We start from the raw sequence: 15,800 nt of genomic DNA, 5'->3' as shown, positions 1-15,800 counted from the left end.
ATAACCTTCAGAAGTTCAAGTAATCAAGAAGATAAATTCTTGTTTTTGAAGGAATTATAGTTCATAAATTCTTTTTTTATAATAATCAGACAGTAATGTTACTGAGGAAGATAAATAATTGTATTGAATAAATTTAGAGTTCATAAAAAGAAAAATGAAATAAATATACCATCGGACTGTCAATTAACTGAGAAGATAAATGTTTTGGGGTTTCTTTTTTGTTTTAAATGAAGAAATTACGGTTAATTAACCCCTTAACTTTCCTGTAAAATTCACCTAAAATCCCAATCCAAGACACAATTGAATTCTCTTCTCGAACCGTTTGTAGAATATAGGCGGTTTTAATCTTTTTTGAGGGAAGCCACTGAAGTTTTGTCCAAAACTGTAATAATCACTGCAAGTGCTACTAACACAGAAAGAAAGGGATTTTATTCTCGCCTGATTATTTTTTTTTTTTGCAATCAAATACCTGCAGATGAGTGTGGTTTAGCAACAGTCATTCAGACTGTCGGAATATTAAGGGGTTAAAAATAGATGTAAGCTTCACAACAAATTGTTTAAGGTTATTCTTCATTCCTGAACAACGAAAAAAAATTGGTTTACATTTTATGGAGTTTAAATGTGTGCAAAATTTGTTTAAAAAGCTAATATATTGTGTAATGTAGTAATATTTACTAGAATTCTAAAATGACTCAAATTTCATTTCTCTCTGTAGACAAAGAGTCACATTTAAATTCTATATATCTATAAAAATCAACCTCAAAAGCAAATGTATTGTATTAAACAACAAAAGACATTTTCCTTTTAATTATTTTTTAAATGTAAAATGCAGTTTAATTTAAAGCAATTAATACCAATAAAATGTTATATTTAAAAAAATAAAACAAATAAACCACACAAAATGTTGGAATTGAATACAAAGGATTAAAGAAACATTAAATTCTAACACTTTTCACATTGATAATTATAACACTGCTTTAAATTCCTAGACTTGGAAATAAATAATACTAATCAATTAAATAAAATAAAAATCTAGCCTGTTACAGATTTTGCTGTCTGCATGAGGACAGGACGAGGTGTCTTTTCTTCTTACTAAAATTCCCACAAAGCCGATTGGCTGGGGCCAACCCCGCCCGCTTTCAGGGCCCCTCCCTGGTCCCCGTGCAGGTATCGTCCGTCCCTGCACCGGATGGCTAGCCGGCCGCGCTCTCGCAGCTCCATGCCGAAATCTTCAGGACTTTGCCCATCGGAATGCACCAGACCGTCCCGGTCCACGTACCAGAAGCCTCCATCGGCGCCTGCCGGGTAAGCGACACATGTCAAAATGCGAAAAAACTAATATATACCGGTAGATATGTATATAAATTAAGCTTGAAACGGAGCCTTTGCTTAGACCCTCAAAATAGGAGGAGGAGACAACAAAGCATTTTACCTTGCAAGGAGAGGAGGGAGAGAACCCAAACCTCAGATAAGAAATTCCAACCTGTTCTAAAAGCCCTCCCTTGAGAGTCCTTACTTTTTATTTAACCTCCTTGGTTATAAAAGCAGACTAGCCATAAAGGGCGTGGTAATCAAAGAAAAGCAACATGATGTTAACACTTTATAATAGTAAAAATTTAAAGTGTGCATTAATAGTCAAAATAAGGAGCGGGAATCCTATGTAATATCCTTTGCAGGTGTCCAAGATTAAAAACAGAATAAAGTTATCAGTGGCAATCTGGAATTTCATGATTTTCCCGAATGGCCGGTTAATCTCTGACCCGGTTGATTTCAACTCTGAAACGATCAAAATATTCGGCCTGTTTTTTTTTTTTCATTACCCCCCTAAAAAGCTTATTTACCTTGTTTTATTTTTCTAAATCTATTTTGGGTTACTTTATTGTAGCCAAAAATATCCATTTTAAGGCCCAATATAGATTTTTTGAAAATTTTCCTATAACATTTCAACAGCAAAGACAAAAATGTAATTTTTATCGTAAAATAATTAAGAACATACTATCACAATTTTTTCCCCACAATGAACGGTTATCAATACTAATTATTGTTATACTACTGCTATTATTGGTAATCAATGCGATTTCATATTCAATAAAGTAATGACAAATACAAGAAAAATATCTAAGGCAGCGCTTCCAAAACAGATAATTTTGCTGTTTAAATCCTATTTTTATGTTCTAAACTTGGAAGAGATATAGCACTCCGACTATTTTTAAACATTTAAAAATGATTTCTCCCTCCTTTAATTTTAAAACTCAACTAAGAAAATGAATTCTTAAATAATGATTGAATTGTGAATAAATACATAAAAAGGCCATTTTTAATAATTTTCTAATGCAAACACTACTATCAGATTTCAAATAAAAATATAATAGGCAGAAAGAATAAAAAGTTAAGAAATAATACCTAAAATTAAATAATGATTCGATTCTAATTACGTACACAATTCAGCATACTTTTTTTTAAGGATCCACACTTAAAATACATTTAGTTGATTTCAAATAAAAGAAGGAATTCTTAAATTGAGTAAAATGAATTTATAGGGCAGCTGTCTAATCACTTTTCTCATTTTAGGAATGATAAAAAAAGAATATGTTAAATTTGAGGGACAAAGCCCGAAGCAAACCAGAATTTTCATTATTTTTTGTGAGGACTTGGTAAGAGGAGAGATGAATTTATCCAGATCGGGCTCAGCTTAAAGACGTACCTCTAGTTACGATTAAATAATTTATTTCAAACATATTTATCTAAAAATAAAATCTCAAAATGAGCAGATTTAACTTGAATGGAGGCTGGCTGAGAATTTTTTCTCATTTTTAGAATGAAAGAAAAAATAATAATACTTAAGATATATTATTTCTATTTTACCAGGTAAAACTCTAACCACGTTTATTTTAAAAGAATAAAATGTTCTGCTAATGAGTTTAGCGATAGCGCTACCGGATGGGGGGAAAAATGCGCCTCACCTTGAATGTGGTAGGCACCGTGGCTGAAGCTCAAGCTGAAAACATCATAAATGGACCTGCCGGCGTCCAGAGCGGCTGTGTTCTTGTGGCGGCACACAAAACCATTGTTGCCTCTCAGAATTAGCGCCGCCCTGTTGGTTACTTTCACGCTCAACCGCTCATCTTCCCCTGTTGATAAAAAAAGACGGCCACTTCCAAAATTCCACCTCGCAGGGGTTTTACAAGAGCTATTAGTGCCAACCCAAAGAAAAGTGGATGTAGTACTGACGGCAGTATGGGCACCACATATGCTATCTCGTTCATATAATATTGTATATGTCCTCTCCCGCTCACTCCCACAGAAAGAGCATATTTTCCTCCTGGGAATTTTGTTTGTTTTTAGAGAAGAAACACGTTTGGCTCGGCTAACTAAAAAGGGCTCTTTCAGGTTGCTTTGTAGCTTTAATCCACAATTTACCAATTATTATGTAAAATTATGCACAAAATAAAATTAAAAAAGACAACAATATAAAAAGAAAGAAAATAGGAGAACAAAAATCAAGAAGGAAAAAGGAACAAAAAAATGATTAAAAAAAACAAAGAGGTAAAAAGCCAGGAAAAAATAAACAACAGAGAAAAGGGGAAGGAAAAAAAATCAGGAAAAATTAGAAGAAAGAACAAAAAAAATCAAAATGCTAAAAAAAAATAGGAACAAAACAGGAAAAGAGGTTGAGAAAACATAAGAGCAAGGAAAAAAAGAATCAAAAGGAAAAAGAAAGAAAAAATCAGTAAAAAATAGAAGGAAAAACGAGAAAGAAAAGCAAAAATAAACAAACAAAAAAGACAGGTTTTGGGGGGTTCCTTTGATCTGTATATTACCAGTAATAATCATGCCCAAAATGAATTGATTATTCTTAAAAATTGATTGCTTGCGTGACTAAACTAAATGTCATTTAAAAATATTGACTTTTGACTGCAAAAACAAATAAACTAAGAAATTCAAGAATAAACTATGTATTTAAAAAAAGGCTAATCGTGAAACACATCCCTAAAGAACACTGGAAACATAAATTAGAATATTTACAAATCCAAAACAAAAGTTAAGTTAAGTACAAAATAATTCTAACCTTTGAAATAGTCAAGTCATGTTTAATTGTATAGACCTTAGTCACAAGAAGTCTCAAAGGGCTGCACAGACTATTAAAACATCCCCTGATCTAAAACCTGTATGAGGGCATGGGAAAACTCAAAACCTCAGCATGAGGAAATTAAGAAAGCTTTTAGAAGGGGCCACACATGAGGTAATCCCCCTTCCAGGATGACCAGGATGCACTCAACAACCTTAAAGTCAACACTGCAGAATCCATTGAAAATGCTTATTGACCAATCACAAGAGGGGAAAAATATGCGCCTGCCTATTGTTTTTAATAATGAAGCCTGTTGTAAGCTGTTGCTTGATGTGCTGTTGGTCACGTTTGACATGCATCAGTGCTGTGCAAACATATTTGTGGGGTAATAATAGTTGTGCCCCCCACATGCATTTGGTATGTCCCCTCTGAGACTAATTTCTGGTCACGGCACTGCCGACTCGTACTATAAATTATAATAAAAAAAAGCCTACCAATAGAATCGCTGACTGCCAGCAGCTGCCCATTCTTCTTGGCGCAGACGTATTTTCCGTTATTCGCTTGTAGCACCATCTTGTGGTCAAGCCACTCCATCGCAAAAGTGGCGTTCGCTGTCCTAAAGTACAATACAAAAGAGCTTATTTGACTCATATTAGCCCGATTAGCCGTTTTCGTCTCCTCACACTTCCGTGGCCGAAGTTTGGATGCCGCCATGGGCCACCAGAGTCCAGTAGTTGCCGTGCCGGGTGCGAAAAGTACACTTGTGGCTGTCCTTGTCAATCTCCATCTGGAACGTCTCCGTGTCTGTCTCGTCGTCCTGGTTGGCGGCAAGGCTGACTCCTTTTCGTGGGAGGTTAAAACTCAGTCAAGTCATGTACTTTTTCCTTACCTTGTTTCTCTTCCCCCTCCATAACCGTTTGAACATTGTACTTGTTTTAATATTCAATAAATCATCTAAACCACTGGTTTAACTTTAGGAGCCACCATTCCACCCTAATGATAAGCAGCGCCGCAAATAAAGAAAAAAAACACTTCTCCAATTCATCCAATTAAAGGTTTATGCATTTTAAAGCAGAGTAACTAAAATGTCTGCACATTTTTTTCGCAAAACCACAATTACTTTAAGTATTGCATATGCTCACATATAAGCCTACATCTCGTATAAGTGACCCCCTAAAATATTTTAGAATAGCTACATCCTGAATAAAATTCAAATTATAAATGAATCATGTCCCTTGACATCAATGATTATGGAATTATGTCGTTAATAAAAATGAATGTACTGGTCAAAAGCTAGAAATACAATATTTGTCAACCATTTACCCTATGTTCAAGCAGCGCTTCAGTGGCACACTCAAACACCAATTTGGTATCTATCAATTGTTTCCTTCTTTGACTCGATCATTGTCACTGTTTTTCACTTTCCCCTCCCACTTTTTTGGGATCAATTATGGGCAGAAAAGGAAAATAAAACCAACAAAATCATACTAAAATGAAATGGTCCCTCTCGAATGCGCTAATTGTCTGAACAGGTAGAAGAGATTGAGCAGGGCATTGTCGCCATCTACTGTTAAGGGGCGAATTGACCCTCTGTTTTTTCTTCTTCAAAGCATTATTTTGCCAAAGAAAAGGCCCGTGACCCACTGAAAATGTGTACACGACCCACTTTTGGGTCCTGGCCCACCAGTTGAGAAACACTGATCCAAACCAAATGTGTCAAACTCATTGCCCGTGTTCATCTCAGTGTCTCTCCTAAGCCAGGCATGCCCTAAGTCCGGCCGGGGGCCAATCACGCCCTGTGATCCAATTTTAATGGCCCGCGGCCTCTCTCATAGAATTAACAATATGTGGACTGCCAGTAATGTTGACCGCAGTATGAATATGCACATAAAAAAATTCATTATTTCACCGCATGATGGCATAGGCCTTTGGCCACCTTTCCCATGTCTTTCTGTGAGATTTTTAGCCCAACCCATTTCTGATATGGCGACTCTAAAAAAAAAAAAAAATGGAAGTTGACGGTTAGGGCCGCCGCTTTCAGAACTAGTGGAAATTTAAGTATTTTTTTCACCAAAATTGGAAACAACTGCGTCTGCCTAATATGCCAGGATACTGTGGCTGTTTCAAAGATTATACTATCAAGAGGCACTACCAGACAAAACATGTTGACTATAAAATGCTAACTGGAAACGATAGCTGTGAAAAGGTGAAGCAACTGGAAGCTGTTTTAACGGCACAGCAGCGCTTTTTCACGAGTCAAATGAAAATGCCAAAAAGGCAAGCTACAAGGTTGCGACGATGATCGCTAAGCACTGCAAAGCTTTCACAGAGGGTGAATTTACTCAAGACTGTTCAAAGAGTTCCAGGCTGAATAGTCGGCTCTCATACTTGTTTAGCTTACCAAATCTGGCCCACTTTCCGGGTCAGTTCAGGTCTAAAATATCAATCATTACGTTTGGGTTCAGGCCATGCTCCCCCTTATTAAACTTTTGATTTTAATTTTTTTAATTATCCACCCGTCATCGTTCTTTATGGAGGATAGGCGTGATGGATAACGTCCCTCTCTCGCACTGCGCAAACCACATATGCACGCTCGAGGGCGGAGTCGGCCAAAAAAACAACCTCCTCTCACAGAAAATATGAAAATTCTGTTTTTCTTTGGGCTCTGTCCCTCAAATCAAGTTATTTGGTCGGGCTGGTTCTGGCTTTAAAACTCTGATCAGGCTGGGTTTTCTAAGGCACAATTTTACTTCAAGCCGGCAGCCAAGTGGCTAACATAATTGGCTAGCAGAGGAAACAATGGAAAAAAAATCAAAGGTGCCCAAATCATGGGTCTCAGCGGCCATTGCATGTAGTTTATCATTATTATTCTTTTCAATACTCTTCGTTAACTTAACAACAATTAAAGTAGTAAGAAAAGTAAACTGAATTTCCTTTTATACAATTTAAAATTGATAGCAAAAATCAAATTGATTCAGGAGAATATCATATATTTGTGTAGTTTCTTATTTTCAATTATATAGCTATTTCAATCCTTTATTTTACCTCTATGTACATTTATGAACAAAGGTAAGAAAAAAAACAACAATTGTTTTATAAAAATCAATAACAAAAAAAATATCACCCTCGTGAATCAAAATTGAAATAATCATCGATTCGCAACCCTTGAACTATTTTAAAGCCATAGTGTACAAAAAGCTATATGTATGCAAATACAGAATAATCTAATACAGCCCACATTATTTCGGCAGATTGTCTTTGTTTTGCAATGTTTTGTTTTCTTCTTCTACGTGACGGCATGTGAAAAAGACATGCTAGCCGGGCAAGCTGATTAACTTTGATAATCGTGATTGATACCACACCAAGATGGCCGCCCCGAGTCAATGTCACGCTTCGCCTGCCCATTTCACAGCGATTTACGGCAAAAAACGATCCTCGGCTGGAGCTGGAATCGGAGAAAGAGATTGGATACGCTGAAATGGAAGGAAGACGTTTGAAGATCTGGATCGACTCGTCGTCCTGGTTGAGGTCAAGTAAGCCGAGTTGTGTTGTTTACACTCTCACATCGGCCAAAAATGCACTCGGATTTCCTCCGTTGTCCTACCCTGCAATCTGAAAGTGGAGCAGGCCAAACTAATCCATCAGCCACGGATGGCTCTGGCATCCATTATTAATGGCTAGATGATGCCGCTATAACCCTGCCTCGTTTCTTTTTTTTTCTTTCTATGGTGCTTTCATTTTTCTTTTTTGGACCTTGCTTAGAACTCACATAAGTAAAAAGAAAAAACACCTAAATAATTTAAATTGGGTCAAAAATAAATCCCTTGGATCCTTTTGATCCTCTTGTAAATTTTAATAATATAATTTTGGGGCAATTTTTTGAGTTATTTCCCTTTATTAGTTATTCATATTTTTCCCTACTCCTAAACCTACCCATAATTCTAACCCTTCAACCACTAACCTAACCCTACTCCTAAGCCTAACCCTTAACCTTTAAACCCTAACCCTTTATACCTTGATCTATAACACCTCACACATTAAGCCTAACCTTAACCCTACCGCTAAGCCAAACCTCTCACCCATTAACCTTAACTCTTAATCCTAACCTTTTGACCCTAACCCTTTATCCCTTTTCCTGAGCCTAATCCTATGCCCGAGCCCTCACCCATTGACCCTTAACCTGGCCTCTTACACCCTACTCCTAGACCCAAACCTAAACGCTCATCTATTAACCCTAACTCTTAATCTTACCCCTTTGACCCTACTCCCAAACCTAACCTTTTAACCCCAACCCTTTATCCTTAATCCTACACCTAATCCCTCACTCACTCACCCTTTACCCGACTCTTTAACCCTAATTCTTAACCTAACCCATAGCTTTTTAACCCTAACCCTTATCCATTCTCCCAAAACCTAATTCTATCCCTAAAACTAACCCCTAATCAGTAACCCCTTACACATTAAACCTAACCTTTAACCCAACCCCTAAAAACAACCCCTCACTCATTAACTACACCTCTTTGAGCCTGTTCCTAAAAGCAACCCTTTAAACCTTAACCCTAATCCTTTATCCTTACTACTGATCAAAACCCTAGCCCTAAACTTAATGATAATCCTCTCACCCATTAACCATAACCTTTAACCCTACTCTTAAGCCTACACTGTACCCTTTAAAACCTTAACTTTAACCCTTTATCCCTTCTATTGAGCCGAACCCTACCACCAAGCATAGCTAATAATCCTTATCCTCTCACCCATTAGGGTTATAACTATAACCTTTATCCATACCCCTTTAACCTGACCCCTAAACCTCACCTTTAACCCTTAACCCTAACTATTTATCCCTTACCATGTATCCCTTCTCCTAAGCCTAACTCGTTACCCTAAGAATAAACCTTAACCTTTAACACCTCATCCTTTAACTCTCCACCCTGCCCATTAACACTAATGAACAAAACCATCTTAAAAGAAGACCCAATTTAGGAACAAATGGACAGTTTTGGGAAAAGCTGACTCATTTTGTGGAGGGTATGTGTACAAAACACAAGCTGTTTTGTACTTGAATAACCTATATTTTATGTTGACAATATCTGTGTATTATTTGGTATTGCAACATCCATGGCAGGCTGGTCATCTTGGACGGGGGACTACCTCATGTGCAGTCCCTTCTCAAGGTTTCTTCATTTTCCTCATTTTGACGTTTTTGACTTTTTCCTTGCCCTCATGTAGGTTTTAGATCAGGGGATGGTGTCATAATAGTCTGTAGTTTGCAATAGTCTTTGATCTGTGCAGCCCTTTGAAACTTAAGGGCGTCACAAATAAACATGACTTGACTGGGTTTGTTAATCAAATGACAATAGCGGATGATGCTAGCTCGACAATGGGTAAGCTAACCCCTAACCCTAACTGTTTAACCTTAAACCTAAACGTTAAACCTTCTTCAATAAAACCAAATTTAGAACAAATCGACCCTTCTCAAGCGTCTCCTGGACTTTTCTGCAGTGTTGCGCCGGAGTCGGCAGTCAGCAGGTTAGGGTCGATTTGGTGACTGGAGAGCTAGAGAGTCGTTGGGGAGAAGCTTTTGGCCCGGGGTGAGCTTGTGTTTCTGAAATCAGACTCTCTCTTCACCTTCCAGGAAGCGGGGAGCCACTTCATCAATAATTCAACGCACTTGGTCGTGGCGGGACGTTATGCTAGTGCGCGGGGGCGTGCTAGTGCGCTAGTGAAAGACGGCGCTTTTGTTTGAGTGAAACGAGCCGGCAACATAGGCTTGGTGCACGAATGCAGTCCTTCCCGATAAAGGCCTAAAAGTAGCCTAACAAAAATAAATGAATGCCGGTAATTAAGAGTAAAAAAAATGTAGAAAATCTTATGTATTTTAATACGAAGAAATGGAAATAATAACAGCACTATTTAGAGAAAGATACACACATATTTCAGTGTTCTCGTTTGCCCGCGTCCCCGTGTCCTAGACGCATCATTTTTGCTGGGGACGCATAGTGTCGAATCAGCGTGCGTCCCTGGGACGCAACTTTTTTGACACAAAATTGACATTATTACCCGATTACTTTTTTTTTTAACAAAGATTTATCGCACTCCAAACTTTTCGTCAGGCAGACCCACCATTGTTGTTTTGGTCTCGCGGATCGAGATTTCGTCTGCACGCCGATATTGGAAAACGAGATTTCGTTGCTTCAAGATTACGTCATTGTTGTGGTGCTTGTCGTGAAATGAAGGTTAAGTATGCCTCCGAAAAAACAGTACTAGGTAAAAATCAACACAAAATTGGTCATTTATCAGTGTCAGTAATGAGTCGAAACATAATGCAGAGAGTGATAACAACGGCAATAATTCCCCCAAGGAAAGCACGTGTGTTGAAGCAAACGATTCGACTAAAGAAAATAAACAAAAGAACACTCCTAGCAAGAAAAGGACTTTTCTGGCAAAATGGACTCAATTATATTCCTGGTTACGCTATGAGGAGGATGGTAATGGAGGCTACATGTTCTGTGATGCGTGTACCCAGCCTGACAAAAAAAATGGATTGCATAAATCAATTCGCAATACGAACTTTCAGAAGAGCACATTGGATCGGCACCACGACAATGAAAACCACAAATTAGCTATGGAAATTCCATTGCTGCAATTGGACCTTGAGAAGGCATTACAACTGCGGCGGGACAGTAAACCACGAAGAATATATGAACTGAAAACCTGAAGTGATAACTGCCTTGTATTACCAATTAACTGTGAATGTCAATTTCCCTTCGGGGATGAATAAAGTATCCATCTATCTATCTATCTATCTATCTATCTATCTATTACAAACTAACTATGATGATTAAAACTGAATGAAAATATAGATTATTATAATTATTTCAGCAATATTATTTTTTATAATGTACAATATTGTTGTGAACTGAAAACTCTTGAAGTGATAACTGATTTGTATTATCAATAAACAGTAATGATTAAAACTGAATGAATATATAGATTTATATTATATATTTGTCGCCGATTTACAATTTCAATATAACACTAAATTTTGGGGACCCATAGATATCTGTTGGGACCCATAGATTTTTGAACATGCGAGTCTCAGGGACCCATCACTTTTATGAGGTAAAATGAACACTGATATTTGCTGAAATGCATTTTCTATTAAACTGAGCAACTAAATAAAACTCTTATTTTAACTTAGTTTCTTGGCAACAAACCAGTAGGAGTGGTGTTGGCGTGGGAGTACGTACAATAAAAATAAAACTGATAGAAAATAGGAAAAAATTACAACTAAATAATTATATTTAATTTAATTAAAGAAATATCATGCCTATATGGTAGTGTGCCCGCTTTGAGACTGGGAGGTCGCTGGTTCGCGCCTCGGCCGAGTCATACCTAATTGGTAAAATGGCGGCGCCCTCTGTTGGCTGCGGCTGCATCGGCTCGCTACAACGGGTCAGGTGTATCGACATTTCGTTCTGTGTACATTGTTACAAAGAATGACAATACAAAGGAAATTATTATTATTATTATTATCATGTGGACGACCAAAACTGCTGAAATTAAAAGTGATTTAATACATAAAAGTGAAATAGAAAAAAGATATAAACTATTAATTCCAAAATCCAATCCTGTTAAATAGTAATAAAAACCAGTGAATTGTGTTTTATTTAGGTAATATTTTTTTATGTCTGGGTGGATGATTTGATAGTTTGCTAACTTGTCCGTAGCTAGCAAGCTATATAGCTATCTACCTAATTAGCTAGTCCACAAGAAGCTGGGTGGGTAGATGGAGAGATCTTTGCTAAGATGCCTTTTATTGGACTGAACAACTAAATGAAACTCCTCCTTGTATTTCCTTGGCAACAAAAGGGATGGGATTAAAATAATGATGGGGAATGAATACTATTTGTTCAGTCACCAACATCTGCAGTCATTTGACCCACCTTGCCTCATGGAGACGTATTTCCCATTGGCTGCGATCAGAACCACCTGCGGATGGCTCTCCTCCAAGTCAAAGAGTTCATCTTTGCCAGGTTTTGAACAGCGACCAGACCTCAAGGTACCACCCGGGCCTATAGGGGTCAAGTACTTCCCCTCACAGTCTTTGAATGCTAACTTCCCACACTTGAGTTCCAGCGTGAACATGGTGGTCCTCCCACTTTGCGTCAACAGCTTTCCGTCATTGCCAAGGAAGCGGTCGTCGCAAGTTTTCAGGCAGTACTTTCCCTTCTGGTAGACCAGGGTGAGGATAGCGGACACACCCCAGGGAACGTTCATATCCACAGAGATCTCTCCGTCCTCTGAGAGATGAGCGTAGCGCTTGCGGGCCACTGAGAGAAGGTTGGTCTGCGGGTGCAGAGCCAGGTGCACCGCCCATAGCTCAGTGTCGGTGATGGTCTGAGCAAAACAGGACAGAAAGTCCTTGGACCCGCCAAAGAAGCGGAGGTGCGGTTTGGACTGGAGGGCCCAGCGGCCGTCAGATTGGGCCGCAATGAGGAAGCGGCTGTCCGGGTGGTGGCTGTCCGCCTCGCAGGTCACCTGGCCATCCTTGTCGGAGGCCAGATAGCGCCGGAGGTGGCTGCGCAGGTACACCACCCGGGTGTCCTGGGGGTCCTGCTCCAGAGTCCAGATTTGCTTCTTTTTCATGCTTGGAGCTGATGCATTGATCTGACGAAAAGACGGGACCAATGAAAACAGGTATGGAGAATCCGCCCTTCCGGGGGGTTTCTACCAATGGGATATACCCTGAACACCTCACCAAACAAGTGTTCACAAGACTTCCTGATCATGTTGCATCTGTTTCGCTCAGAAGACTAACCTTATAGGGTTTCAGCTGCACATTAGGAATTTAAAGCATTTTTAAGGTTTCAAACTAGGGTTTCAGCTACAAAGTAGACTTCTGAAGCGTCTTCAGGGTTTCAAACTTAGATTTTAAACTAGGGGTTTGGTTTCGAATTAGGTTTTGAAAGTGTTTCTAGGGTTTTTGATTCAAATAAGAGTTGTAAGGTGTTAGGGTTAAAACTTGGGTTACAAGTTTTAGGGTTCCAAATTTTGGTTTTAAATTCAGGTTTTGGTTTCAAATAAAGTTTTAAAGTATATTTAGGGTTTCAAACTAGGGTTTCGGCTTCAAATACGGGTTTTAAAATGTCAGGGTTCAAACTGGGATTACAGACTATGGTTTCAGCTTCAAAGTAGGCTTTCAAAGGGTTCCAGCCTTTGAATAGGATTTTGAAGCAATTTTAGGGTTTCAAAGTTGGGTTTCGGCCTCAAAGTTGATTTAAAGTGTTTTTAGGGCTTCAGGCTTAGGATTCACACCGGGGTTTCACCTTCAAAATAAGGTTTTTAATCCTATTTACGGTTTCAAACGACAGGTGTGGCTTCAAATAAGAGTTTTAAAGTGTTTTAAGGAATTTCAAACCCGGGTTTTTGAGGGTTTCACACTTGGAAACCAGCATATCCCAAGGGAAGAGTATGAAACCTGGCAGAGAAAACTGATTTTGCCCAATTGTCTCTCTTTTGGTCACAACCCAAATCTTGTGACCATATTTGAGAGCAGGATAAAAGACCAACTCGTTAATCAAGAGCTTTGCTCTAATAATTTATACAAAGTCCACACAAGAGCACGACCCTATGGTATCTGAACTGGGCCATATCCTGGTAGGATCACAACCCTGCCCCCTTTACCAACTAAAGATCATTGTGTCACATGATGCTGATTTTCATCTGAAATGTTTCAAACTCAGAATCAAGTTGAATGGGTATAGAATTTGTTTTTCTCAAACCTTGAAGCCAAACGCCTCCGCAGTCAAGTAGCGACCTTCATAGTTGATCAGACCAAACTGAAGTGTCAAAGGGCGATTCCCATTCGACGGCATTCTGAACCTGCCAAAAAAACAAAAATTGAATAGTCTTTTTTGTCATCCATAACAACGTAGTACAGTATACACCGTTTACAACAAGATTATACATGGCATTCCTGTAGAAACTTATCATGAAACCCAGGAATGTCTCTCTGACTGGGCAGAAAGCAGCCTATGATTTCCTGGGCTGTGTTAATGATTCTGTAATATTCTTCTATCTGCTGCTGTCCACCCATTAATAAGAAAGAATGTGTCTTCATCTTTCAGACTATCACCCCAAAGACCCTTTTGGTGCATTAAGGGTCCTGAAGGTTCCCCAATCAATCAATAAATGTGACTTTACCTGTCCCAGTAAATAAAATAAAGTTCTATTTTCTGAATGATTGGAAGTTGTTACAATTAATTGCAGCGCTGACGAGGTAGATTTCCCAGATTTGACAGAATGACTCATGATGTTGCTGGAGAATTAGCAGTTTTATTTAGATTTATTCCTGTCTTTGTAGCACTCTTCTAAATCAACAGGGGCAAAAAAAAGCAAGAATGGAAGTGATGTCATGGCGAGTGATGAAACACAAACATGGCTAAGACAGGAAATCAATTCATTAAGCGTATAAAGCCCTCCAGGGACCTTCCCCATTCCTGCCCCCACCCACGGTTTTCACCGTACACTTTTCCAACCGCATTTACTCACTGTGGTTTTGTGGCTTCCTCTTTGCTCTTTCTGAATCCAGATCCCAGATTTCTTCTCGCAACCTGTTGTAATTCCTTCCACGTCCCTCGGTTGTCCGCCACCCCCGACTTGACTAATCAGTTCCGACGCAACCGCGAAGGCTCCGGTCAAGCCCCTTGCCCGAGAGCCTGTCGTCAGTGTCTGGCACGGCGTCGGCTCATTTGCTCGGGAGCGCTTATCTCCTCATCTTCGGCGTGCCCTCCCCCTCCTCGGATCGCCTTCTCGACTTCTTCACCCTGAAGGGTCATTCGGTACACATCCCATCCTCACAGTTTTTTTGCTCATTATTTTTTGCTCATTATTTGATGTTTTTTGAACCACGATTGTAGTTTCTACCACCTGGATATTCTTAGGTTTGGTCAGTGCTGGAGAACCTCCGAAACCATCTGAGAACTTCCTCACTTGAGTCCTTCACCTCGAGCCCCCTCGGCATCTTTTTTCCGCTACTTTGGTCTCTGACTCTAAGAAGTAGAACCAGGTTGACAGTAACCAAAGTACTCCTTGTGCCTGCTTTCCTGGAGCTCCCCTTACCCTCCAACTTGGAGGTTGGGTTACACACCTTCTCTGATTGCACCCCCCCTGCCTAATCAGGCTGGCCAATCAGCCGATAGTTCAACCCTTTGGCAGACGGTCCAGAATCTCTCTAATCCTCAACACAATCATCTCAACCTGGTTAATTCACCCCACCGGACTCTTTGGCACGCACCCTAGAAACATTTACGTGAGGTCAGTGACTGCCACCCAAAGATATTGGCCAAAGAACGGTTGTAAACATAAAGTGGGACTCCCAATGAATCAGCTTTATGAGATTTATTTCAGGTCATATTTACAGTAATTGAATCATTACAGTATTTGTTCTGGAATTGTTTCGAAAACCACATCAAATTTCTAGGGATACTCAATACTACATATTTTCAGACCGACACTTAACAATTAGTCATTGATATAAATAAAATTCTTAAATTTGCGTTTATCATTTTTCATCATTTTTATATTACCAGGTTCCTTATTGATAAATAAGGCAAAGGCAGCTGACACTGTGGTCTGCTAACATCATGAGTAATACTTAAAAAAAAAAGCTGATACATAGTATCAGTTCATAGTTAACTTCAAAGTGGATTTTTTTTAAAAGAAAAGT

At 38.9% G+C, this 15,800-nt stretch overlaps 1 protein-coding gene across 1 annotated transcript; it reads right to left on the bottom strand.

Moving 5' to 3' along the window:
- Nucleotides 1–904: 904 nt before the first annotated feature.
- On the bottom strand, nucleotides 905–15,176 carry fscn2b (fascin actin-bundling protein 2b, retinal). Its single transcript, XM_088323468.1, has 7 exons — nucleotides 14,624–15,176; nucleotides 13,855–13,954; nucleotides 12,016–12,739; nucleotides 4,753–4,909; nucleotides 4,564–4,685; nucleotides 2,964–3,131; nucleotides 905–1,298 (listed from the first exon to the last, which is right to left on the bottom strand). The coding sequence occupies exons 2-7, from the start codon at nucleotides 13,945–13,947 to the stop codon at nucleotides 1,093–1,095; spliced, it is 1,470 nt and encodes a 489-aa protein (XP_088179594.1). The 5' UTR covers nucleotides 13,948–13,954; nucleotides 14,624–15,176; the 3' UTR covers nucleotides 905–1,092.
- Nucleotides 15,177–15,800: the final 624 nt, after the last annotated feature.

This window comes from Urocampus carinirostris, chromosome 19, assembly GCF_059441175.1.
Source record: "Urocampus carinirostris isolate Australia breed hairy pipefish chromosome 19, RoL_Ucar_1.0, whole genome shotgun sequence".
Lineage (NCBI taxonomy): Eukaryota > Metazoa > Chordata > Actinopteri > Syngnathiformes > Syngnathidae > Urocampus > Urocampus carinirostris.
Note: the sequence above shows the minus strand (reverse complement) of the source record. Positions and strands in the feature narration are given on the sequence as shown.